At 45.0% G+C, this 27,409-nt stretch overlaps 1 protein-coding gene across 21 annotated transcripts in view; it reads left to right on the top strand.

Annotated features, from left to right (window-relative positions):
* Window positions 1-27,409, top strand: part of EPN2 (epsin 2) — a 56,377-nt gene that overhangs the window by 10,154 nt on the left and 18,814 nt on the right. For 4 of the 21 annotated variants that reach the window (XM_086854943.1, XM_086854951.1, XM_086854934.1 and 1 more), the window contains exon 2: window positions 25,833-26,606. In XM_086854943.1, the coding sequence (XP_086711069.1) occupies window positions 26,012-26,606 (595 nt within the window). In that variant the 5' untranslated portion in view covers window positions 25,833-26,011. Of the gene's footprint in view, window positions 1-6,403; window positions 6,630-9,498; window positions 9,703-12,308; window positions 12,416-14,907; window positions 14,947-15,271; window positions 15,507-25,832; window positions 26,607-27,409 lie in introns of those variants that run through there. The other 17 variants (XM_086854932.1, XM_086854946.1, XM_086854937.1 and 14 more) reach the window with 14 other exon arrangements.

A 27,409-nucleotide genomic window follows, 5' to 3' on the forward strand; every position in this document is an offset into this window, starting at 1 on the left:
ACAAACCAAACAGACAGCTCTCAGTTTTCATCTGTCAAGGGGGAAAGCTACCAGCTTTTCATTGATGGGCATCCAGCTGTAATCCAGGGCTGTGGCAGCACTGTTCCAGCCTCTCTGTTTAAAAGACACAAAATACCTGCAGCTTCCAGCACTTGCTCTACTTTGGGGGGTCACATCTTTGTGTCTGAGAGCAAGGCTCTGAAATTTGAGCTAAAACTGGCTGTGGCTGTGCTGCTCAGCTCCCAGGGCTGGAGCTGAGGTGGCTTTCCAGGCATCGGATGTTCTGGGAGCAGAGCCCACGTGAAAGGAGCTCCAGTTGTCCCCGTGATGCCCCAACTCTCTGTGAGCACCACACTGTGTGACAATGCTGATTTCAGTGTTGGTGCCCCTGATTCACCCCAGGTAAGGGGTGGATGAATTGCTGCATCTGATTCCTGTGGAGAATGTGGTGCTTTCTGGGGTTTTGTGCTTAAAAATGGAACTCCTTGTGCTGGACCACGTCCTCTGCCAGCAGTGGCCAAGTGGGTGCTTGACTGTAGGTACACATCATTTCTCCCCCTTCTACAAGGGTACAAAGTCTTTTGACACCGTTTCCAGCCAGGACCAGCCAAAAATCCCTGTCCCAGCAGGAGAGAGGAGACCCAAATCCAAGAGGATTCTGCAGAGCCATGAGCGTAACTCCTGACACGTTCCTCAGGGTGTTTTCCCTCAAGGTTAGAAACAGCTGGGAGGAGTGAGGACAATCCCTGGCCACGTGAGATCCTTATGCAACTGCCCAGGTCATCCTGCAGTTGGGAAGTTATTATGGAGCCTCTATCAGGCCGAGGATGGGCCTGGGGCAAAAGGGAGGGTCTGACTCTCAGGGTGACATTCTTTGGGTGGCTGCAGGAATGAGGAGGAGGAATTCTGTCCATCAGCTCCATCCTGGCAGGAAGTCCTCTTGTTGTGACAAGGAGGAAGTGAAGAGGGATAGAACAAACTGTACCAAGCAAAAGGGAATGCCTGTCCTCCAGCAGGAGCTCACAGGCTCTGCCTTGGTGACTTGCTTTGAGGAACCAGATGGCGACAATAAATAAGCCTGACTTTGCTGGGCCTGAGCCTGCCACTCCAAACTGTGCAGATGGTCCTAATGGGTGAGTGCTCCCAGCCTGGAAATAAGCAGCAGATCCAGGCTCTTTAGGTCAAATGTGTTCCTTGTGTCCTATAAACCTAGAAAAATACCTTGTCAGCAGTCGGTGTGGCCTTGCATGGCCCTGTCCTCTCTCTGCTGCTGATGTGGGTGCTGATCTGAGCCTCTGGTGAGCTGGTTCAGGGAGCTGAACTGGCTGAGAAGCAATGCTCCCCTCCAAAAAAAGTGATTAATCTTCACCACAGGTGGTATAAGCCGGTGCTGGTGGCAGGGAGGGAATGGGAAGGGGTGGTGGAGGAAGGGCAGGAACCACAACACCCTGACTTAGGTCAATTAAAACTTGTGGAATTTCACCCCGAGGCTTCTGTGGGATTTAATGTAAGCAGCACAGTAGCCTTGGCTCCTTGCTGTGGCATGGGAGAAACTGCACCTCCGGAGCAGTAAGGAGAAAGGAATGAGGGAAGGTGCCCACATGATGAGAACAGCTCCAGCTTCTAAAGAAACACAACACTTGGTAATTACTAGAACTAAGCACATTCAAACTGCCTCTTGCACTGTCAGAGCACATTCATTTTGAGAAAATCAGAATGTGCTGGGCTTGCATTCTCCCTTCTCTTTTCATGAATCTGCCAGCGTGTTCAGAAAAGGTCTGGTTTGAATACCCATATTAGAGGTGTATTAATTTTGAACTTGTCAAAAGGAATATTTGCATTGGAAACAGTTCTACGAGTTTGTCTGCATCACGAAGGGAACGAGCCCCCTCCTGCTGGCTCCGTTCTGATTAGCTTGGGTTGCTTCCAGCTGAACTCAGCCACAGGCTCACTGGGTCCTACTCTCCCTCATTCCCATCCTTCTGCTTTTCTGCCTTATTTAAAGATGCCTGAAGAAGCCAGGCTAAATATGATGGGAGCTAAACTCTTATTTTGGTTCTCCTCGCTTTGTAGACAAACCCTGGAAGCGTGGTAGGGCTGCAGACCCCGTGGATCCGTGTGTCTAATTGAAGCAGACAAGGCTGTAACTCAGACTTTGCATATTTCAATGAAATATTCATGAATCCAGGAGAGAATAACCCGGGGTGAACACCAAGTTGTATAATCTGAATATATTCTCTATCACTGTCAGCAACATGCAGACAGATCAGAAAATTCCGAGGAGGGTCTGTGCTCGTTGAGAAACAACTCGCTGCTTTGGCTCTAAGGACAATGATGATTGTGTTTGCCCAGACTATTTAATTAGCAGATTTCCCAAATTGGGCTCTTAGGGACTGAAGTCCCCATTTATCCCATGTGGAAGCATGTGGCTTCCTGGGAAGGCTGGGAAGCTCCAGCTGCCACTGGAGTGGAGAGGGTGCCCAACCTCCCGAGGCACGAGGCCGTTTCTCACTCGGCTATTTAATCCAGCCCGAAACGCTGAACATTAAACACACCTTCATTAGATGATGCTCGTCTCTATTTCTGCATTGATTCCTCTGAAGGACCTGCAGGTTAGGAGTGGGAAGGAAAATCAGTAAAGGAGCAAAATGACTGTGATTTAGAGATCGGATTGCACACAGCCAGGGCCGTGCATCAGGATAATGAGATTCAGTCTTGTTTGCTTACAAGCACTGGAGATTGAAGCAGAAAATGTGATCCACCAAGCCAGCTCTCAGGAAATGAGGAACAATAGAGTGAGGAAATCAAATTTCAAACGGCAGGGATATATTTATCGAGTTTTCCTTGGGATTTTTGCAGAGCTTTGGGGCGTTTTCTGTGCAGTGTTTTTTTCGGGCAGCCGACATATGGCTGGAGGATTAGATCACTGCAAAGCACCGTTGTTTGTGACCTATTTGTTAATGCGGGGCTGGGGTCAGCGACAAGAGACAAATGCCCTTGTCATCGTTCAGGGCTTTTCAAGTGCTGCTCCTGTTGTCCCTCGCACCATGGCCAGACGTTTGGAACAAACTCATTAGCTAATTAGTGGTGTGCTCAGCCCCACGTGGGTGATATTCCCATTATGGCTGTGGAACAGGCCCTCCCGGGGCTCCCTGGCAGCTGCTCTCCCCTAGGTTTGTTGGGAGGGCAGCTGGGGGAGGATGTGCCTTTCTCATCTTCTCTGGGAGAGCCTCCTGCATTCCAGACATCCCACTCCTTATCCTCCTGCTCCTTGCCTTGGTCCCTCTACTCCCACTCTCTGGATCCACTGCCACCAGCTCCTCTCTGGTGACCAGTGACAGGACCCAAGGGCTGTGCCAGGGAAGTTTAGGTTATTAGGAAAAGGTTTTTCACCCAGAGGGTGCTGGGGCACTGAACAGGTTCCCCTAGGAATGGTCATGGCCCCAAGGCTGCCAGAGCTCCAGGAATGTGTGGACAATGCTCTCAGGCACAGGGTGGGATTCATAGAATCACAGAACAGTTTGGGTTGGAAGGGATCTCAAAACCCCTCCAGTTCTACCCCTGCCATGGGCAGGGACACCTTCCATTATCCCATGTTGCTCCAAGCCCTCTCAAACCTGTCACAGCTTCTCTGGGCAACCTGGTCTAGTGAAAGGTGTCCCTGATCCTTGATGTTGTCCTGTGCAGGACCACAAGTTGGATTTGATGTTCCTTGTGAGTCCCTTCCGTATCTCGAGGATATCTTGGAGTCTGTGAGCTGCCTTCTCTGTGTGGATTGCTCTGCTGGTTATCAGGGTGGTGCCAGCTCCTGGTGCCCAACTCAGACTGCAAATCGTGACCTTGGACTCTGGTTCTGCCAACACAGCTGAAATGTTGTGGGCTGGGAAGGATCAGAGATGGCTCGGGTCAATATCCAGGACAACCTGCTCCAAAGGGAAGTGTTCTGCACCAGCTCCTGGGTTTAAAATCACAGGACAACGACCTCCTGTTGCTAATATGAAGCAAGAGACGTAAATCCACTGCCACAAGGCCACCAGGAGGGAACATCCCTGTGCAGCTTGGGCAAAGCTCTACTGGTGCAGCTCTAGCACTCGTGTCTGCCTTGGGTAGCAGGAACACTGCAATTTAAGGCATTAACAAGGAGGTAATAATCAAAAAATAAGTGATTTTACTTGGCTGGTTTGTTTTACTTGCACTAAGGGGCTTGATCTGGTTGATAGAAAACAGTTTTTTTGGTGGAAGTGTGCCAACTGCAGGAGGTTTTTGCTGGGTTTGCTGATTTGCACACTTAATGATGTAGACAGACACCTGGGATGGAGCTGGGAATGGAGGGGAAGCTGCCTCCTGCTCTGGAGAGCTGTCTGCCCAGATCTGGAAGGAACATAGGCAGGAGAGAAGGCAGCAGGAACAATCTTGTTCTTCCCATTTTATTTTAACCAAGAGCTTTCTTCTCCTCCTTTAGAGCTGTCAGCACCAGATCATTAGGATTAATGAACGTGCACAGAAACATTGGGTTTCCATCATTGCTGTTTTCTTGCAGAGAAGAGGGGGAAGTACTCTTTCAGCTCCTGCTGATACCATCAGATGTGTGCTGATCCCTTATTTTTTTCACCCAGAATTTAATCCTGCCTAGCTCAAGGTTAGCAGCTAAGCCAGAATCACAGCTCGCCGCAGAAGATTTGGAGCTTCCCAGATGGTGTTCAAGGCATTGGAATGTGCAGCATTTCTAAACAAGTTGCTTTTAATACAGCTCACTCGGTGTTTCACTGCAGTCCTCGTTCTTCTGTATTTAAACCTCAGATCTGTGGCAGATTTGATAGTGGCTCCATGGGAGGAAGGGTTGGGCTCTAAGTGGTGGATGCTCCATCCCTGGAAGTTTCCAAGGCCAGGCTGGATGGGGTCTTGGAGCAACCTGGGATAGTGAGAGGTGTCCTTGCCCCTGGCAGGGATTGGAACGAGATGGTTTTTAAGGTCCCTTCCCAAACTATTCTGGGATTTGATGAAGTTTGCAGTGCTCAGCTTGACCTTCCTTTCACTTAAAAGCAGTGACTCATAAACTGGATTTTGCTCCACATTTCTGTTTTCCTATGCTTTCATAAGGCACGATTCCTCAGGAATTTGGGTTTTAAATAACCAGCAGCACTGCCCTGTGCCAGCAGTGATCCAAGCAGAGCTCTGCTATCCAGCTTCTCCCCTGGCCTGCGCCAATCCCGACTGTCTCCCGAGCAGCCCCGTTTCCTTGAATTGTCTCTCATGGTTTTAAGATGGGAACAAATATATTCAGGGAGGACTACAATGAGAGCAATACCTCCTCCAGCCCACGATGCCGGACACAGGTTTAGTCATTATCCCAAGGGGAAGGACGTGAGCTCCGACCCACCCAGACCTCCCGGCTCCTCCTGCCACGTTCGTGCCTCTGCGTCCCTGCTGAGCTCCCCTTCATCACCCCGAGTGGCAACCCTGATCCACAAATGTGTCCATAAAGTGTCCCCTTAGCCATAAATGTGTTTATTTTCTATTTGCATCTTTCACTGGGAGGGGGGGAAAGTGTAGTATTTGTGCTGTGTGAGGCAATGGGAGCTGTGCCCCTGGGGAGGTTCGGGTTGGATGTTGGGAGGAATTTTCTCATAGGAAGATGGATTAAATATTGGAATGGGCTGCCCAAGGATGTGGTGGAGCCGCTGTCCGTGGAGGTGTTTAAAGGCTGGATGTGGCACTCAGTGCCATAGTCTGGTTGACAAGGGGGTGTTTGGCCACAAGTTGGACTTGATCTCAATTCTTTTCTGAACTAATTCATTTTATGATTCTGCTTTGAGGGATGCCAGCCCACACTGGACCTCGATTTTTGGGAGTCTACCCTGCCCTGAAATCAGTTTCCCCTGGGTGCTGTGAGTGTGGAGGGGTGGTGTGTTCCCCAAGCCTTCTCCTTCCATCAAAGGCAGCCCCAAACCTGCTTTGAAGTGTACCCTCATGCATAAATGTGGTTATTTTGTACTGATAGCCATTATTTTGTATTTTTTTTTTTTTTGTCCCTGGATTTTGGGGGATCTCTAGCTCTGAAACCAGCTCCTCCTGGGTTCTGTGAGCACTGAGGGGGATCCCCAGTGTTCTCCTTCCATCACAACCAGCCCCGAACCCTCTCTAAAGGGTTGATTTCCTTCTCTAAAGCGTTCCCTTGTCCCATAACTGTGGTTATTTTGTAACGACAGACTTTTTTTGTATTATTTCGTCCAGGTTTTTGGGGGACCCCCAGGCGCTGCGAGCACTGAGGGGGCTCCCCAGGCGCTCTCCTTCCATCAAAAAACCGCCCCTGCCCGGGGGCCGGTCCTGCCTCGCTCCTCACTGGCGCCGGGTTTGACTGCGAGGAGCCGCCCCAGGAGCGAGGGAAGGAGGGGAAGAGGGAGGGAAGGAAGGGAAGAGGGAGGGAAGGAGGGGACGGGCAGCGCCGCGTCCCCCCCGCCCTCAGCGCGGCCGCGCCTCGGGGCCGCGCGCGGCCGCCGGTTCCGCCTCCTCCGCCGCCTCCCCGCGGCCGCCGCCGCCATGTTGGATGGTGCGTGTGGGTGTCAAGCGCAGCCCGCGGCCGCCGGGCACCGGGACACCGGGACACCGCGCCCGCCCCGCGCCCGCAGGTCAGCGCGGCTCCCGCGGGCTGCGGGACGGGGGGGAACGGGCGGGCGGCCGCCGCGGCCCCGCCTTTCCCCTCCGCGGGGCGCGGGGTGGGCGCGGGAAGGGCCCCCGGGGGTCCCCGCGGGGAGGGCGCGGGGCCGCGGTGGCCTTTGTTGTCGCCGGTGGGTGGCTGGGCGGGCGGCGGCAGGGATGGCTTCGGCCCCCGCGGCTCCAAGTTTGGGCCTGGCTCCCGATGGGCCTCCCGGGGCTGCGGGGGATGGCGGGGCCTGCGGGCTCGGGGGGCTCCCGGCGGCGGCGCTGGGGCGGGGGGGCTCCGGTCCGCCCTGTCCGACCCCCGCCCCCGCCTTGTTCACCTCCATCCCGGAGGGCCGGGGGTTATTTTGTTGTATTTTCAGTAATATCGTTGTTCCGGAGATGTGTATTAATGCTTTTAATAATTTTTAAGGGGCTGTTTTCTATAGGGGGGGCTTGGACTAGATGATCTCCAGAGGACCCTTTCAACCCTAATAATTCCGTGAATTTCTGTGATTCTGTGGTATTCTCTCTCTTTCTATATATTTACACTGATACGTACTTCATATATATTTTTAAATTTTTTTTTACCTGCAGTACCTGTGATGCTACAGATTAGCGTTGGGTAGTCAGCGAGCTGTATTACATTATTGCTGTAAAATATATTGAAGCAGTAATTATCACAGGCTGCCCACAATGGAAGTCCCCTATTTTAAAGCCGTAAGGCTTTAATGTAAATGTTAAAATATTCATGTTCAGATTTAAAGCTCTAAGGCTTTAAAACTGGCAGCGTTTGGTCTCAGTTTTATGGGTGTGTAATGCTTCCCCCTCCCCCTTCTCAAGTACCGTATCGACACTGATCTGAAAAGCCAAGTGAGATTTTAAATTTACAGCAATTGGACGTATTTTTTTTCTTCTCATTTATTAAGAAAAATAACCTGAATTATCTACATGCTCATCCATTTTCAACAGGAGGCCTAAAGGACTTGTTAGGATTGTGAAGCTGTTGCAGATGTTATGGGCTGTAGAGTCCGACTCGAGGAGTTCAAAATGCAAATCAGGCCACGAGATTAAGTTTTATTGTTCTCCCCACTGAAATATCTGTTTTATGGTAATACAGAACTCTTGCATAATTCTGGTGTGTTGCTGTGTTTTGTGAGACAGGAGGTCATAGGAAATTGTATTGTTGGGGTGTGAAATGTGGGATGAATGATTTTTTAAAATTAGAAATAGAAATATATTGTAATGGTATCTTTAGTGAAATGCAGCCTGTTTAGGAGTTACTTCTAAATATGTTTGTCTTGGCTGATTCTCAGATGTGTTATTTTTGAACAAACTCAAGTATGGAGTTTTACTGGGAAGAATCAAAACTTTTGATAAATTTTCCTTTATAAGCTTGAAGTAATGGTAAACTAGCTCGACAGAATTTCAGCGATAATCTTACCCATATTAAATATTTAACTATGTTATCAAAAATTATCAAGCACAAACGACCCATGAGTGTGCATTCCTGAAGGCAAATTCTGATAAGGCCAAATTGACTGTGGGTTCCATTTGAGGAAGTTTGACTTGGGGGTGCTGATTGTCATTTCCTTGATTCCATGAAGTAATTCTGCAACGCTACCTTTGTGTCACAACAGTTCTCTGACACAGCAGCTTGACTTTTACATCTGCTGAGGAATGAAAATTATTATCAGCCTTTAAGAAATGTAATGTAGCACTCACAGGGTCTTTGAATCCCTGAATGGGTTGGGTTGGAAGGGACCTCAGAGCTCATCCAGTGTCACCCCTACCATGGCAGGGACACCTCCCACTGTCCCAGCTTTTTCCAAGCTCTGTCCAACCTGGCCTTGGACACTCCCAGGGATCCAGGGGCAGCCACAGCATCTCTGGGAACCTGTGCCAGGGCCTCACCTCCCTCACAGGGAGGAATTCTTTCCCAATATTCCATCTAACCCTGCTCTCCTGTCAGTTTGAAGCCATTCTCCCTTGGCCTGTCACTCCAGACCCTTGTAAATAAATGGGCTCTCTCCGTTTTTCTCCATCTCTCCATGGACTTGTCTCCTGAGAAAAAGAAGTTGACTTGTTCACTAGGTAGAAGCTAAGCAGTGGTGGGTAATATTTGGGCTAAAAAAGTGCTGTTTATGAGTTATGTGGTGGTTGTGGAGGGACCAGAGGAGAGGTCCCTGGCTGGTGATGTTCATGTTGGTTTTCACTTCCATTATTCCTACAGTCACATTTAATGAAGAGTTCACAAACATCTGATGTCCGGTATAATGTAGGCATAATGCAGAAATGAATTCAGCTTGCACTGACCACATCATTATTTACATAACTGGTTAATCACGCTAGTTTTGTTCCAGCTGTCAGCCATTTGATTGCTTTAAAACTTGGAGCTTTTATGGAGCCTCAAATCTTGGATCACTGCTGGGAAATGCCAAAGGCCTAATTTGTTACTTCATAAAAATGCTGATAGTCTCTCTTGATACAGAAATCGGGGTTTTGTTTCTGTGGTTGGTTGTTTTTTTTTTTTTCCTTTAGAGAGAAATCATTAAATGATAATCAGTTTAGGGGAAATACATTAAAGAGTAGTTATGATGTTCCTGATCTTGCTTTTCTTAGGTCTCATACGTAGGATGGGGAAATGACTCTGGCTTTTGCTTGGTGTAGAAGAATATAAGTTATTCTAATATCTTTCTTTAATGACTGGTACTCAGGAAGCAACTTCCCAGTCTTCCAGGGCCATATTTGCAGAGCGCTAAAGTGTCCCTTGGGATGTTGCTAATAGAAAATGAAATGTGCCTGCTTTGTAGGAACGCCTGTAATGTTCTTTTCCCACTTTGCCTCGCTCTGATCTGTGCAGGGAAAATATCGAAACATACCAGTATCCTGCTGGCTTAAGTGCTTCAAAGAACAGCAGGTTTTTGTGTGTTTCAGTAGCCTGGCTGCTCATTAAGAAGGCAGGAGACTCCATGGAGGAGAACAACATGGATTGCTGTCCTCTGGAATAAAACCTGCTGGGGCTGATTGTGGATCTGCTAGTGTTGGTGTGCTCCAGGTTTGGTAAGGACCGAGCTGTGCTGAATAACAGACCCTAAAAGGTCTGAGTTAATCAGTTTAGCTGGTTGTTTCCTGTTCTGCATGGAGAAAAAATTAAGAATGGTTGAACGTGAGAGTGAAATTCAGAGGCTGTGGGCTTCAGGATGGATCTAGAACTCAGTGGCTGTGGGGCTGAGCCTCTCGCTGAGTGGTAGAAAGCTACAGGAAAACTGGTATTCTTTATTTATCATTTTACAAATAACAGTTTTGTCTCTGGTTTCCAAATTTGGGGTTTGCTGGATTTTATGGTGCTGCTCCAGACCATTGATAAAGGCAAAGTTGTTGGGTCAGAAGGTTCTGTGGTGGTTTCTGTAGGTAACCAGTGTCTGTAGGCAGAGTTTAAGGAGAGTAGCTTAAGTTACCAAGATTGAGCTTTATGTGAATACCTATTAGTGGAGTTTGTATGAATGATGATACTAATTAGAAAGTCAGTATAGAACTATTTTGTGTTTGTTGGTTGCACTGGCACTGGAGATGTCTGCAGAATTCAGTTTGTAATTCACTATTGTGCCTTTTTACATGAAAATATAACTTTGAGTTACTATGCTAGCATGATGCTTTTTTTCTGTGTAGATAACCTTCAGCTCATTTTTCTGGTATTGTTACAAAAATTGAACTTGAATTGATCTCAGAGCCAATACCCTGTGTTGCATTAATTGTGTTTCTCTGGTTCCTGTCACCCAGGGCTGTTAACATAAATGCCTCTAACTGGTGCCTCGAGCTTGTGTTCAAGGTCAGGCTTGGGCTGTTCACGCCTCCTGTGCCTTGGCTTGCAAAATCCAGCTCTGTGCAGGTGGGGAGGCAGGAGCTCAGGCTCGGACAGGTCCCCACTGGCAGTGGGAGTGCAGCTGCCTCTGGGACTGGGTAAAACCAGTCCCAGCCCAGGCCTGGATGCAGCTCCGCCTTGGAGGCTCCCCTTATCTGTGTTTTATGGTGGAGGTGGCTGGGGAAGTTTGAAGGGATCTCAAATGCACTCTTGTTTTGTTGTTGTGATCCATACAAATTGTTTTCAAGGCATAGTTTTCCTTCCCCTGTCAGGAGCGGAGCTCCCTGAGCTGCCTCAAGTAATTAGCTGGAATATGTGCTTGAAATCTCTGCAGTTTCCTTCCACCCTGCTTCTGCTCCTGTTCCTGCCTTTCCTTCCACCCTGTTCCTGCCTTTCCTTCCACCCTGCTCCTGCCTCTCCTCCCAGAGCTGTTTTAGTTTGGCCATGTTGTCTGCAGTGCCTGAGCCTTTCATGTCACCATATAATAATAAATCCTGAATGGTCATGAGGTCCAGGAGAGTTTGGAGGGTGACCCAGGCAGGAGAGGCCTCTGTGCTGCTTCTGCAGGCTTGGGGCACACCTGGCTCTTGGAGGCTTTTTTGTTTCTCAGAATTCAGCACTCAGTGAACAATATTTGTACAAATTAAGTAATAAATTGGTTTTATTTTGAAATTTCTAGGCTGCTTATTAGTTTAAAACCATGCCAGACACCTTAGTTAGAGATGTTTTATGTTCACCCTAGCAGGCAGAAATCTGAAGACTCCCTTGCCTTGTTTGCTTCTCAGTGTTGCAGGAGTTATGGCCAGTTTTGGGGGCTATAGTTTTAGAACTGATTAATTAAAATAGATGGTGGAGTCTGGGGGTCATGGCTAAAATTCAGCAGCCAGACACTGGTTTAATTTCTCCAGTATAACCTCATAGAGACTTCCCTGCCCTTCTGGAGATGTCACTTACATAATGTGATGGCTTCTAAAATCAACCTGGGAGTTTTCATTATTTAGAAGCAGAAACCCAGACAGAGCAAGCTCCCTACTTCTGTTTGTTGGGTTTGAGTTTTGCCACCAAGAAATGCCACAGCACCCGTGATCCCCCTGCTAGGGAAAAATCCCAGCACTAATGATGTCTGGGATGTTCTTTTACATTTTATCTTTATTCTCCCAAATCATATTAATTTCTGGACTTAACATCAATTTAGTAGTTTCTGAACCTTTGCAAGGGCAATGGTCTTTTCAGAGCTTTGCTAGAACAAAGACATTTTAAGAATCTTAATAGAGAATCGTATAATCTTATTACAACTGCTCCTGTTTAAATCACTTCCTTGTACTTAAATAACAATCTGTCACCAGCTATTTCTTGATTGTAGTTTTTGTCAGTTGCAATTTGTCCCCCTCCCTGGTTTGCTTGTACTTCTTTTTTCCCACCTGATTGTGCAACCTTTAGGTTGGCAAAGCTCCTTCTTTCTCACACAGTTCTTCTGAGTCCAAAGGGAGTAATGTCATGAGTAAATTGCTCACTGGTGGAAGGGCTGTGCAGTTCACCAGCAAAACCTTTGTGGGCCAAACCCCACTGAAGCAACTGATACAGACAGTTCTGATATTCCTCAGGGACAGAGCAAACAAAGTATTTTTAAAGGTAACTTCCTCCCCTGAGATGGCAGCACAAAAGAATCCTTCAGACATGTTTCCCTCTAGGTAGGGATTCTGTTCCCAGGAGGTTCCTCGTGTGTGCTGCTGACGGGGTGAGCACACCCCAAGCATCACCTCACTTTTGTCATTCTGTTTTTTATTTATTTCTTTCTTTTTAGTGATGAGGATTTCTTCAGCCAAATCTGTTGACCCAATTGCTGCTGAAGCTGCTTTTCTACTGACTTTCAGCTCTGTTTGGACAGGGATGAGGCTTGTGACAACAGCAGTAAGGCAGAGATGTTTGCTCTAACCTATGAAATCAGCCAGAATTGAAGATCATTAATTAATCCTTATCTGCAGAGCTGTTTTACCATGCCTGTTCTCTGGTGGATGGTCAAGCACAGTGTGCTCTGCCACATGGTGCATGTAAAGGAAAGCACTTCAATTGTTACTTGAAAACCAGAACTTTAATATTTTAAATCATTCACTTTAATTAATCAGAGAAACAGCCTCCCATTTTGTGCCATTGCTGGATTTGTGACCGGTAATGTCTGGTTAGAAATTCCTGATCAGGCATTACCCTCAAAATTCAGATCCAGGGAAGATCTGGTGCATCTTTAAAATGCCCCAGCCCAGGTATTTAATTATTTGATGAAAACCTCTTTCTCTAATGACCACTGGAAAGCATAAGCTCCTCTCTGTTGTGTTATCTAAAGAAATATTTGCCTTCTGAGCCCATCCTGCCTTATTGCAGGGCTTTGATTGCTCCTTGCAGTGTTCTGCTGCTTGCAGTGATTTTTTCTTTTTTAAGGACAGAATGCATATTACCTATGAGAAGTGTTACTATATTTTGCTGCTGTTGTTGAGCAGAGTTCATGAAGTTAAACTTTGTCTACCAATTTAGAAGAGTTTCTCAGAAAGTCAAGATAATGCCTCTGCTGGAATGTTTTTAGATAAATGACATAAGGTGACACAGACTACTTTTCTTAGGAGTATGCAAATGCAGATCAGAAATCAATATTTAATACTGTAATTTTTGAGAATCTTTTCAATTTATGTATATTTTTAAAGCAGACATTTCTATCTGCTGCTCAGAGGAACAGCATGACTGTCCTTGCACGAGGCTATGATTATGCAGCCCATGGTTTTACATACTTTTGCAGCAAAGCAGCTGCTTTCTGAAGATTTTATTGGTACTTGGGTGACTCCTCTGAAAGATATTTATGTTTATATGTTTACTGGTTCTCTTGGGAAGCTTTAATAAGGAAGTAAAATACAGGAATGTTTATGATTGGTTTGACTTGGCTTTCAGAATTCTTGTAGAGAAGTATAAAAGCTCAAGTACAGCAAAATCACTTTTATACTGGTGTACTGCAGAGAACCACTGAGGTAAATCATCAAAGGATTTTTAGTCTGCAAAACTGCTTAAGTGTTGTGTTTAAAATTTACAAATCGCTGCCCCCTTTGTGAGACACTGAGACAGACTGAAATGTCTGGCTCTTTTTTACGTTTGACTACCTAGTGAATAATCTCCTTTTGCCTGGCCTGCTGCTTTAAACACACTCAGTGCTGCAATTGCCATTTTGGTGTCTGTCTGCCAACCAATAGTGTCTGTGTATATTTAATTTCATCATAATACGACCGTAGGATGCCTCCAGGAGTATTTACATCAGCTTTAAAAGTCAGGACGTGTTGTATGGCCGGAGATTTGGAATTTTGGGGAGTGCTCTGTGCGATGAGAACTCTGCTGAAATGTTGAGGAGTGAAGAACAGCAGGAGAGTTTTGTAGCTTGTCTTTGTTATTCTGTTTTTAATTTGCTTTCTGAGGGAGGGGTGTGTTGTGCAGGAGATGGTCTGGATCAAGAACATCTTTCACTCAGGAGGGGTGAGGGACCTGTTGATCTGGGCCTGACTGGGATCCCTGGTTTGAAATGGGTTTTTAGTGCTGTTTGCTCTCAGGTGTGAGTGCAGGAAACACGCTCCAACATCCTGAATGCAGGAACACTTTTGTTCTCTATTCTCTGTGCAAAATTGTGTCTGGATGCCTTGGCTTCCAGCCAGGCTTTTAACCTCTTCTTTTTTGTGTCAGCTTGGATAGTGTATATAATACTATAGTGCCTTTTCCTGTCCCTGGAAATGCTGATTTTTAGTTTTATTTTAAGAAGGGTTTTCTTACTCAGAAGAAAAATAAACTTTAAAGGAGGAGGAAAGTCTGTGCTGTTTTGTTTTGTTTTTTTTTCTTTTTAATTTCTTGTTGTAGTTTATGCTTTACAGAGAAGCTTGAAATATGCTGTCAAAGCTTTGTCTCTTGTCTCACAAATTCAAAATTTAGAAATGGGGCAAAGTGGGGAAGGATCTCAAGGTGGTTGGAATGAGAGAAGGGGAGAATTAAAACCACATTCAATGCCCATCAAATGTGTGAAATGGATGTGCCTTTAAATACCACAAAGCTTATTCTTCCATCCAGCTTGACCAGTCTTTTGTCAAATCTCCTATTTTAACTATTTAAATAAAATACGGTGACTTTGCCATTCTCTCCTTTCATGGGAAAGCAGAGTAAAAGAGAATTAAGCCCCGCCTGCCACTTCCATGCTAAACAGATGCAAATCAGAGCCCCCTCCCTCCAGTTGCCTCTTCTCTCCTTCTGGGTTTCATTGTTTTGATGAAAGCTGTTCTGGTGCCAACTCCCAGCCCAGAGGGCAGGTGAGAGGAATTAAAAAAATCCCAGATTCCAGCTCGGTGATTAACATATCTTTTGGAGCTTGTAATGTCATCCTTGCACACAAAACAAAGTCACAGCAGCTTCACAGAGCAGAGGTTTGTCAGAAAGGCAAACATCAAAGTGGCAAGAAAAGAGGAGTTTATTTAAAATATAGCAGAAAGACTTAAAACATTCGTGCTCACCTATGAGAGCTATTAAAAATTTAAAAAAAGCCTTTGAAGGCAAGCATTAAAGATTTAATAGTATTAATTGAATTAAGCCGTGGGAGTTGAGGATATGTAGACACATGTGTGAGTGTATGTTCTGAGACATCATCTGTGTTAAGGCAGCAGAGGTGCTGAGACCTGAGTTAGCTCGCCTTGCTTTCTAAGGGCTACCTTAACAAACCCCTATTTATTCATGGGGTTAATTAGAGATTCCATTAGAGCTGAGAGTGTAAACACAAGGAGGGGACTTAGAGAGATGGAAAACTGCAGAGCCCCCCAGCCGTGCCATCCCTGGGCAAGGCAAAGCTGGCACAGTGCTTTCCAATCTACATTTAAGGATAATTTTGTTTATATCATTAAGGCTGATTTTTTTTTTTTTTTTTCAAGAATAGATTCCTTTTCCTTTGTTGTGAGAACTGTAACTTAATACTCTTGTACTCCAGCCACAGGTATGGGCTTTTTTTTTTCTTTTGGCAGCTAAACTTGCATGTTACTTGATAATTGTTTTCTTTTAAGACTGGCTGATTTTGGTAGCTTTTAGCTTTCGGTAGCTTTTAGCTTTTCTTATGCATAGAACTGTCACTGTTAGGAAAACTTCTTGCTGAAGGAAGATGTTTTTCCTTCCACAGCTCTGTAAATAGGCACAAAAATAAAATTACAGTTCGGTGTGATTGCAGTAACCTGGTGTGGAGGGGATTTTCTTGGTTTTTTTCTTTGCAAATTAAATACTCAATTTAAGGCGTAACGTATTTCCATTGTACATTAAAAAGCAGGGAAAAACCAAATCCTTGTGTCATTTATAGGAAGAAAGAGCACTGAAAGCTCCTTGCAATCCTGCAGGTGGCTTGGCAAAGGAAGGACATGTCCAGGGGGAGCAGCTCCAGGCGGGATTTGATGGCTGTGGGAATCCTGGTGTGGAGATTCCTCATCCAACCCCATCCAGAGGGATAACAGAGCTGAGGGAGATCTCAATACATTCATTTTTCCTTCATCAGGGAGGTGTCTGCTGGCAGTGTGGGGAGGGATGTGTGAGCCCTTCCTGCTGCAGATGTAGTTACCAAATGATTCAGCACGATGCCGTGCCCACGGGTTGGGGCAGTATTGATGAATTCATTACTGCTCTCTGATGGATGTTAATGGGCTGGAATTTCTTCTTGCATTTGGACTAGGTGGAAAGCTCTTGGAAAAAAAAAAATATAAAAAGGGAAAATGGAGCCGGGTGAGTTTTTAAACCACTTTTGTGTTCTGCTTCTAAATCTAACGAGAGAATGTTTTTAATGACTTGGATGAAAACAATGGTCAAAACAATAATCACCAGACAGCTCTGGGAGGGACAGGGAGGAGCAGTGCTGCACAGGGGATTTATTGCATTTTATATCCCAAACCACAATCAGCTGCTTTGGAAACAGAGGTGGGTATTGCCTTTTCCATGTGGATTCCTTAGGAGATATCTGGAATTCCAAGGACATGATCCAGTTGCTGCTTGCAGGGTATCAAAGCTAAGGGGGTAGAAGATGTTCTCTGCAAGATCTGACTGGAAGAAAATGACCTTTAATGAAGGAACAGGCACAGATGCTTTTGAGTAACAAGTCTTTGTCATCCTCTTTGAAACGAACAAGCTGCCTCCCACTCAAATAATTTTCCGTCTAAATATCCAGAATAGATAAAAGAGTAGGTAGAATTTTACTGCTGGAGGATGGATTCAGAAAACTTGAGGAATTGTTATGCTGACAGCTGGAAATTTCTGTATGTCTGCATAAGAGAATGTGGGATTCACTGGCATTTTCAAACCAGATTTTTTTTTCCCTAATTCCACAAAAATCATCAAAATAATAATAAAATAATAACAAATATTTTTGTTGTTGAACAAGGATGACTCTTTTTTGTTCTTGAATGAAGGAATTGGAAAGTTTGAAGCAGCAAAATGAGGCAAAATCCTTATGTCAAATGTGCTGATATTTAAAGAAAAAAAGAAATCTTTGAGTGATTGACTTCCATCAAAGCTGAATTTAAAAATACAGCTCAGAATCAGGAACTGGGGCACCACAGAAGTTGACCAAAGGGAATTATTTTTATATTATTCAATGTTCTTGAGTTCTGTTTCCTGGGAACCAGAATCCAGGGTAGATCCAGGTTGCTGGTGGCACAGCTGGAACCTCTCCTGGAATTGCTCCTGCCAAGGTGGTGGTGCTGGACACGTTAGACAGGTCTGATAGGAAGGGGGAGAAGAGGTGGTTTGGGAAGGATTTTGGAAACTGTGCTGTGTATAGGATGAAAAGATAGGAGATATGGAGGAGTCAGAGGGAAAACTGAACATTTGGTGTTGCAGGACAGAGCTAAAATCAGGGTGGGAAAAGGGCAGGGCTAAGATTTAATGAAATTTGGTAAATTTGGAGAGTGAAGGACCACATTTCCTCCTCTATGGATGTCTTCAGCATGGAATTGCTGTGTCACTAGGCAGGAAAAGGAGATTTCCCAGCACCCCTGTTGGCAGTCCTTGCACAGTTCCTGCTGAACCAAGTCCCAAATCAAAACCATCGGCTTCACCTCCAGTTTGAGCTTCCCAGGTGCAGCTTTGCCCAGTGAGCTGTAACTGGAGACTGCTGTTGAAATGACTGCTGCTCCCCTCATTTGGGGTGTTCTTTCAAATAATTAGAGTGACCTTGGCATTAATTGGTTGGGTGAGTGAGCAGCCCCAGCCCTCCCTGTGCCACTGCCTCCCCGGGTGTGTGGGATCGGGCACCGGAGCGTTCCTCCTGCGGATCTGCTGGGAGGCAGAGGGGAGCAGGCAGGAGCTGGGAGAATCCCATCCTTAGTTCTTCTCTGAGCCCCACTTTTGGGCAGCAAATCCTCCTCTGGAGCCCTGGGCTTTGGCCAAGTGTTCCTCCAGGGATGGGCAGGGAGGATTTGGGGATGTGTTTTCTACTTTGCAGTCGTACAACAATTTATTGGTGCAGGCCCAGAATGTTTGGGTTGTTTGGGAATGTTTGGGACACCTTCCATATTCCCTGGCTGCTCCAAGCCCCATCCAAGCTGGCCTGGAACACTTCCAGGGGTCCAGGGGCAGCCACAGCTTCCCTGGGAATCTGTGCCAGGGCTTTTCCACCTTCTCAGGGAAGGATTTTCTCAAGTCCAATCTCATGAGCAGACAGCTCATGTACCTGAATTTCTGAGGTTTAAAGCAATCTGATGTAGCTACCAGCTCTGATAGTTGAATAAAGACGTCTTGTTGACTTTTCAAGATGATTGTGCAAAATCTGGTGGCTGTGAGGGAAGCCACTTGAAATTTTATGCCATGAATGGACATTGATGAATGTGAGTAGGATATTAAATCAATCTCTTGTTTTCTTTGCAGGCTTGTAGTTGGTGCTTGCAGGCAGCACACTTAATTAAACTGGAAAAAATAGTCTTTGGATGTATGGACAGGTATTTCTTGGCATCTTGTTCTTCTTGAACAATCCTCTTCTTTAGAAATCCATGTCATAAAATAAAAGTATTAATCCTTCAGCTCCTACCAGTAGTAATGTGGAGAGTTAAACTCTTTTTTCCCCCCCCTAATCTTTGTCATGGTGAGCATTTGCCTCTGGCCTACTGAGTGTATTAATGTGGTTTCATGTCTGGTGTGTGTAGGAGGATGGGAGAAACTGCACTTGGTGACGTCTGCTTCATATTAATAAAAGTACAAAATCAATTTAGTTAATGAAATCATCGGGTAATTTTAAGTAGCAGGTATCTTCCCAAAAATACATTCCCAAAATATGGATGGAGTCTGATGCATGAGCACACATCTTAGGTGAATATGAATTGGAAAAATTGCAGATCTGTAGGAAAACACTGGGGCTTAAAGAAGAGAGCTGGCATTTTGTGGTCTTGTATTTTTTGCAGTTCTTTCTGTGTTCAGGCTGCTCTGTGAGGGCCTGAGCAGGTGCCTGTCACCCCATAACAGCCTAAGTGACAAGGCTGGACTTCTCTAATTAGTAATGGATTCTAAGGCACATCCTCTGGCAAGAATATTGGATATCCTCTTCCCTTCCAAAAGGAAAATATGAAAGGAGAGAAGTGTCTCCTACTGCCCTTAATTCAGTTGAAAATGCAATGCAAGTGTACTTGGTAAGTTGAATTTATTTCAGATTGTTACCTTTCAGTCAAGGCACACATTGGGTGATCTTTTTTCTACTCATTTTGTAAGAAAACAGATGAAATGCTTTCGTTGAAGCAGGTAATCCCCAGGGAACAAATCCCTTTGGGGAGTTTGGGGAGGTATTTTCACTGCCCTGTTGGATTAATTTGCATTTGACATTTCTGGTTCAGTGCGTAATGGCCTGACCTCACACTGGTCTGTAATTCTGCAATATTCTGATATTCACTGCACACCTGCTGCATGAAGAACAAACTGGGATGTGCCCAGAGTGCAGGTGGCACTGTGGGTGACACTTGACCTGGCCATAGTGTTATTTTTAAAGAGCTGTTGTCAAAGCTCGTAATCCTAAAATTAGATCCCAGTGCAGGTCGGATTTGGGGCGTGAGTGGCGATCTGCAGGTCTGGCAGAGCCATCCCTTCTCCCAGCCCTTCAGAGCACATTTACAGCCACCCTGTCAAGAATTCCAGCTGCAGAGGCCAGTGGAAATGGGGTTGACAAAACCCCACAAAGGCTGATGGGGTTGGGGGTGACAAAACCCCAGCACCTGTGGCTTGGCAGGTCCCAAAGGGACGTGGCCAGGTGGTGCTGCTGTGTTAGAGATTTGCTCCTCACCCCCCTTCCCATACACTCTGAGAAATGAGCTCCCTGTGGAGCTCAAATCCTGGGAATTTAAGGAGACAAGGAGTAAGAAAAGGTGCTGTGGAGAAAACAGAACCAGATTTGTGTCCGTAAATCTCTTTTATGCCTAAAAGTCTGCTCAAGCCGGAGCTGCTTTTCCCTCAGTGAGGCTGAGACAGGACTGTAAAACCAGTGCAGAATCAAACCTTGGCACTCATGAATATGCATAAATTTGAAGGAGAATTATCTTTCACCATTAACTCTTTAAATAAAGAAATAATTTGGCCACCTGCTCTCTGTGAAAGCTGACCTTGTTCTCTCATTTGTAAAAGGGAGTGGAAAGCTTCCAAAACTTTGAATTTTGAACCATTTCCTCCCCTCAGAAATTACACTGAAGAAGACAAGCATTTAAGCTGGGAAAAATGGAAATGAAACCTTTCCTCTGGAGTTAACCCTGTTCTCCAAACCCTTTGCCAATCTGTATTTGTAACTCATTTCCTAAATAATTTTGAAGGTTGAGGAAGAGCATTGATGGGATTTTCAGGCTCTTCATTTTGCTGTTTTATTCCCATGAATTGCTGTTTTCTCTGCTGTAGAATAGCAAAAGAGAGCTAATAAGTGTTCTGCTTGTTGGATTTTCTGTGTAGTGCCAAGTGTCTTGTCTCCACTCAGTCCTCTCCTCCAAGTGGCCACGATGCACAGTTGCCCCTTTTCCTGTTTGGTTTTGGGAACAACGTTTGGATTGCAGTTGAATATTGTATCATAGGCAGGGTAATGGTACCCTCTGGTCAGTTGTTCTCTGAGAATAATTAATGAAGAGAGAAAAAGAAAAAAAAAATCAGAGAAATATTGAGGTTTGAAAATCTGTCTGGCAGTGTGGATTTAATGTAAGAAAAATGTGGGTTTTTTTCTGCATTGTATTCCTGATTTTTATATAAAGGTTTGTGCTCGGGTTTTTTTTCTGATTTCTGAGCTGTTTGTGGAAAGTGAGACTTCCTAAAACACAGTGGGCTTGGATTTAGACACATATTGAGCTTTCCCAGGAAAACCAGGATATGAATTTAGTGTCAGGCAATGGGAATCCTTTTTCTTTGCCATAAATAGGAGCTGACTTCTTGTTGGGATTGGGGTTGTGTGTGCAGGTGGGTGTTGGTGTCTGTCTGGGGGAGCTTCTTCATCAATCAGCACCTTCTCTGAGCCTGATCCTTTGCAGATTGGCAAGAATTCCCTGTTTTATCCTGGAATAAAGGTCCCTCCTGCCTCTGTCATTGCAGCCTGCTAGCAAGGAGAGCAGATCTCTGGGGGTGTGTGTATTCCCACCTGAGAGGGGAGGCTGCAAGGATATTTTTATGTAGATTGATGTCTGCAGATTCAAATCAGAGACTGACTGAATTAATAGCTGTTTTCCAAACCTCACTTTCCGTGCATGTGACGTACTGTAAATGTCTAATCTAAGGATATATGTTGTCTGTAATACTGTTAATTAAAATTTTATGCAAATATCCGGTGAACTCCTGATGCTTAATGTTAATTTTCACACTTGATATTAAAGGCTTTTCCTATATTTCCTGTGTATGCTTAGCTGGGCTATGCAGATATTTACCTTCAGGCTGATATGAAGGGCATTTTATCAGTGCAGACAAATCCTGGTTGGAGTTCTACATTCCAGAGGTGTGAATGGATTCTGCTGAAAGCCTGTCTATAGGTGGATTTGTGGGGCTGTTTTCTTTGAACTGAGTTTATGAAGGACTTTGTGGCTTGGCCTTGGTTCTGTGTTAGTCTCAGCAAGTTAAAGATGTTTCCTCATGCAGATTTCATTCACTGAGCTTAATATCTTGTGAGAGAGATGAGGAGTTCAGGCAAGAATTCCTTCTGTCTGCACATTTTGTGGAGGAAAGCACCAGGAGAATTCATTATTTGGGTAATGAAAGTGTTGGGATAGGGAAAAGGGCACGGTGTGTTTCCCTCCAGGTTCCCCCTGGGAACACAGGGAAGCTTCACCTGCTCATCTGCACATCTGTTTGCTTTGCCATTTGGAGATGTCAGGGTACTTCAAAATCAGAGAAAATGGCTTGTAGGGACCAAGAGTGAAATTGAGGAAGGCTCCTCAAGACTAAACTGTTGAACTTTGACAGAAATCTGCTCGAGCCTTTTTCCTGCTAACCAGAAACAGCTTTAATCAACTGGTCTCACTTTTTGCTTTTTTTGCAACTCTGCTGTTAAAAATGCAAACTCACATTTTTGCTGAAGTTGCAAGTGCATTGTGCTTCCTTGTGGTTTGTTGTGAGAAGTTAATTCACTGAGGTCTCTGGGGAAAAAAAAAAATCTAAAGTTTCTGTGTAAGAGTTTGATCATGTGTTAGAAACGGTTCCTCACTTTTATGCACTTGGGGTGTTTGTCTTTTTGATCTGTTTAATGATACAAGAGGTTCTTGAAGTGCTGCAAGGCTTGGGATAATCCAGGAAAAGGCTTCCATTGAGGGAGCAGTGTTTGAAATAGTGTTAAAAACAGGGTTATTGGGTGAGGGTCAGTCCCACTGCCAGGACAGGAGCTTGAATATTGGTACAGCTGCACTGGTGAGGGGAACACCAGCTCCATCAGCTTTCCATCCTGTCATCCTTTGGGTGTTCATTATGAGGTTTAGAATGAGTTGGTTTTTATGGTTATGAGTAGAGTAAGATGAAAACATGTCCATCAAGAAAAGGAAAAAACAAACCTTAATGTTTCTCTCATTAAAGGCCTTGGTTTTCAGGAAGATACAAAAGTGAAGAATCACTCAGCGTTGATGGATTGATGGGTTTGGAGTCTGTTACAGAGCAACAAGTGAAATATTTAATTTCCTGGAAGTGTATAAATTGCTGGTTTCTTTTAATCCAGTGTGTTCTCCCCTGTGTTTCCCTTGGGGTTGTTTTTCCAAAGTGCTACTCCAGACTTGGAAAAGCTTCCTGTTTGGAGTTCTCCCTTTGGTTTCTTCTCCAAAACCAAGTGCCTGGGATGTAACTGGGAGGGAATGAAGGCTCTTTGCTCTGTTTTTTCAGAGCTTGACAGCTTTGTGTTGCATTTAATCAGCTCCAAAAGTGGGCCAGAGTTGGGTTGTTCTTGTCTTGCAGTCTGCTGTGCACCAAAGCTTATGAGACTTTGAGTATTTTTCCTGTGCTGTTGTGTAAAAATGGCTGGATTTGGTGCAAAAGGGAAGCAAAATTGTGTTGTGAGGATGGTTAATTCTTCAGGGATTATTAAAATGATTTTTCCAAAAGCTTGTGAAGTTGTAAAGTAATAAAACTTGTTTTTGACTGGGGAGATACAGGTGAGGCACTTGCTCCTGTAGTGTACTTGAAAAAAGATTTTGGGAAGACCTCTCATCCCTGGCCTTGAAAGAAATAAATCTTTCATAAGGCAGGAATGTTTTTCATAGATTTGCAGTGGGTTAAAAGTCAGGAAATGGGGTTAGGAGTAAATGTTGTTTCTCACAGGGTTCCCAGCCAAATGTCCTGCCACAGATCAGGGCCCTTTTGCAGATTGGCCCAAAATAATACAGTAGCCAAATTGAAGCAAATTAGTCAAATTTAAAATTAATCTTGAACTGAAAAGAATGGTGAAAGATTGAGACCTGCTGAGGGATAAAGTGGCAGGTGAAATGCACAGGGAGAAGAAATGTTCAGTAGAAGTACAACTCCCAAGAGGCACGTAGAATTTTAGGAAGCCTTTGATAAATGGGGAGTGCTAAGCAGTAAATGACTGTGTTGTGATACAAACTTTTGTTGCTGCCAAATCTGAAATGCAGAGTGCTGGGAACTGTGTGTATCCCAAGAAATGGGAGTTTAATCCGTGCATGGAAACATCGCAGGGATGATGGAGATACAGAGAAGCTTCTAAATAGCCTGAATTTCAGAAACCTCAGTTCAGAGGGCTCCTATAAAACCATGAGGGACATAAAGAAGCCCAAGGTGATGTTTTCTTTCTTAGAAACATGAAGGAGCTGTCAGCTGAGCGTGGTCACCGTGGTTTTACATGCTGGGGGTAAACACAGCACAGGGGACACAGGGAGCTCAGGTGGCTTCCAGAGGGGTTGGGAGAAGCCCAGTGTGGCCCTGCTGGCATCCAGGGTGTCCCAGTTGCTGATAATACAAGGAAATAGAAATATTCTTTCTCATCCTCTTTGCACAAGGATTTGTGCCTGAGGATGTATGGCTTGGTGAACTTTTTATCCAGCTGGTTTAGAAGGTTTTGTAGTTCTCCTGGGTTTGATTTTTCATGTTTTTCACTGCTTTTCTGGTTGAAAAAGCTCAGTTTTTATGGGGGGGGGGGGGGTTTGGATTCTTCTGCTCTGGGATCTGGATAATCATCAGGATTGTGTCCATGATCCCCCTGGCACTTGGATCCTGTGCTGCCTCCCAGTTCAGTGTGACCTTCCAGATCCCCTGGATAACTGGTTTCATCTTTACCTTAATCCATTCCTGGCAAAAAGAAATGGTTTAGGTTAAATAAGATGCACACTGTCCTTTTTCTGTTTAATTTTTATTGTTTCCTCACCTTTTACCAGTCAAGATAAAAGTCCCTCTTAGAGAGGGATCACAGGGGCAGGTGAAATTCTAGAGGGCAGGACCAGTCATGGAATGTTTGTGTAGGAACAACATTTTCAAATTCTGTGTTTGATCCACACAGAACTTAAATATTCCAGGAGATGCCCCTTTTTATTCCTGTTGCTGTTAGCCAGCTCCTCTCCTACAGCTGGTTCTAAATATTGGGGACAACACCAGTTTGTCTGAAGTTTAGTGTTGGTCTCATTCAAAATTAATCTTCCATCACATCGTAAGAGGTTTTTACTCTGCCAAAAATCAACTTTAGTGGAAGAAGATCAAATGAAATAACTCATTAGGTGTGTTCTGTGGTAGTTAAACCTGCCCAGAAAGGTTTCCAAGGAAGGGAATTTGTCTTTATGCTAAAAAAAGCTATTACAGACCTGTGCTGACACTGAATTCTGCTTCCATTCCAAATGGCACTGCAGTAATTTGAAGAATGAGAACAATGTCAGGCTTGAAATCTGTGCTTTCCTTGTCTGCAGTGTCTCTGTAAGGGATGGGGCTGGTTCTGGGGAGTTTGGAGGAAGATTATTAAAGCACATCTGGAATGGGCATCTCTGTGAACGTGGCCAGCTCAGTTCCAGAGTCCCTGCTCAGTGTTTGTGGCTCTCAGGGCTGCTCTGTGTTAATGGAATGACCAATCTGCCAGTTTGCTCAAGTAATTTATTCCAAAGCTTAATAGGCCTCTGTTTACTTGAAACAGTGACCTTAACTGAAGAACTGACACAGCTTTCCAGCTCCACAGCTTGTCCTTGCCTTTTCTTGCCAATCATTTTGGCTTTACAATTCCATTCTCATAGAATTAAAAATTCTTCTGTGCTTGGGTGAAAGACAGAGCAGAAAGCGTGGATGTGCCGAGTGTTGTCAAATGAACAAAGTAAATGCATTTGGGGGGAAAAAAAAATTCCTTTTAATCTGCTTATCATGAAAGGTCACCTTGAGTTGGAGTGTGTTGGGCCACAGGATCTCTGCCCCGAGGCTGAGAGGGCTTTAAACTTACCCAGGGTTTCCAAAATGGCTTGGTTGATTTTTAGGAAGTTTGCTTGTTCTCTCTGGATGCAAATTCCTGCTGCTAGAGAGCTGCTGAACGTGGAATTCCTCATGTGGTTTCATCTGAGCTCTGTAATTCCTGTAATGAAAAGTTCTGGGTAGGTTTTGCTTTGTGTAAACTAAGGCTCCAGGTTGGACTTCGTTTCCAGTTTGCTTTTAAAATTTTGCCTTTGTATCAATGTGATTGTCTTCTTGGTTTTGTTTTGCTCACCACTTCAGGTTTTTTAATCTTAAATGTTTCATGTGACACATGAGAAGAACAAATTGTTTTCAAAATCAGAAGAAATTCAAGGAGGAAAAAAATGCACCTAGGAAAATTCCTCCCAAGTGTGCAGAGCAATCAGACCCCACTAACCTGCTTTGTTTTTTTTTCCTCACCCAGGTCATGATTTTCATTTTCTCGTGTCATTCTCTTGAGGAGAGGAAATGATTGTAGTGGAACGTGTCACAAATACGCCACTGCTACGGAGCCTTCGCAGTTCAGAAACGTTCCTGGAAGAGCAGATTTAGCCCTTTGCTGTTTGTGTTCTGGAATCTGGCTTGGTGAAAAGGGAAATAAAAATGACGACTTCGTCTATCAGACGGCAGATGAAGAACATTGTGAACAATTACTCAGAGGCCGAAATAAAAGTTCGGGAAGCGACCTCAAATGACCCCTGGGGTCCTTCCAGTTCGTTGATGACTGAAATAGCAGATCTGACCTACAATGTTGTGGCCTTTTCTGAAATTATGAGCATGATCTGGAAACGACTGAACGACCACGGCAAGAACTGGCGACACGTCTACAAGGCCCTCACTCTCTTAGATTACCTGATTAAAACTGGGTCTGAGAGGGTGGCCCAGCAGTGTAAAGAGAATATTTTTGCTATCCAGACATTGAAAGATTTTCAGTACATCGATCGAGATGGGAAAGACCAGGGCATCAACGTGAGGGAGAAATCCAAGCAGCTGGTGTCCCTTCTGAAGGACGACGAGCGCCTCAAGACAGAGAGGGCCCAAGCCCTGAAGACCAAAGAACGCATGGCTCAGGTGGCCACTGGGGTGGGCAGCAACCAGATCACCTTTGGCCGAGGCTCCAGCCAGCCCAACCTGTCCACCAGCTACTCAGAGCAGGAGTATGGAAAGTCTGGAGGATCCCCAGCATCCTACCACGGCTGTGAGTACAGGCAGACACATCCCAAAGTGCCGCTCCTTCGCTCTGGGGAGTTGCTGTTGGAGGTGGGAGCCACTGGTGCCTTGGGGAGGGTGGAAATGCTGCCTGCAAGGGGGTCTGGGAGCTCTGTGGATCTGCTCCCTGCTCTTGATGGCCTGGGTAAATATTTGCTTTGGAGAGGATGGGTGTAGTGATGGAAATTGATTTCAGAAGCCTTTGTTTACTGTCAGTTCCAAAGGTAGCGCTGCCAGGCTGCTCTTGGGAACTCCCAGTGTTTGGTGTGATGGGGAGGGTGTGAAGGGGATTTTCTGTTTGTTTCTGGTTTTAAAATGAGCTCTTGAAGATGTGTTTTGATCATGGGATGGTTTGGGTTGGGAGGGAATTTAAAGCTGATCTCATTCCACCCCCCTGCCATGCTCAGGGACACCTTCCACTATCCCAGATTGCTCCAAATCCCATCCAGCCTGTTTTTTGATTAAGAATAAATAAGAAATAGAGAATATTTCCTGAATCATTTTGCTGCTTTATGCTGCTCCTATTGTACTTTGGCAACAATGCTGCTGTTTAATTTCCTTTATTGCTTACTGAGCAGTTCTTGGGGGAGGAGAGCTTTGAATCTGTATTTAAGTATTTATATTCTCAGTATTTGGTGTGTGAGTGTCTGTACTAAATACTATAGTTCATTCTTAAAAAATGAATAGAGTGATGTGGGAAGAACAAATTCTTTCCACCACTGCTTGGTGGGATTCCCTGTCATGTCAGGAAGGGGCCTGATTTGGCACTAAATCCTCCTTAATGTAAGCAAT

This window comes from Cyanistes caeruleus, chromosome 17 (assembly GCF_971803275.1).
Source record: "Cyanistes caeruleus chromosome 17, bCyaCae1.hap1.1, whole genome shotgun sequence".
NCBI lineage: Eukaryota > Metazoa > Chordata > Aves > Passeriformes > Paridae > Cyanistes > Cyanistes caeruleus.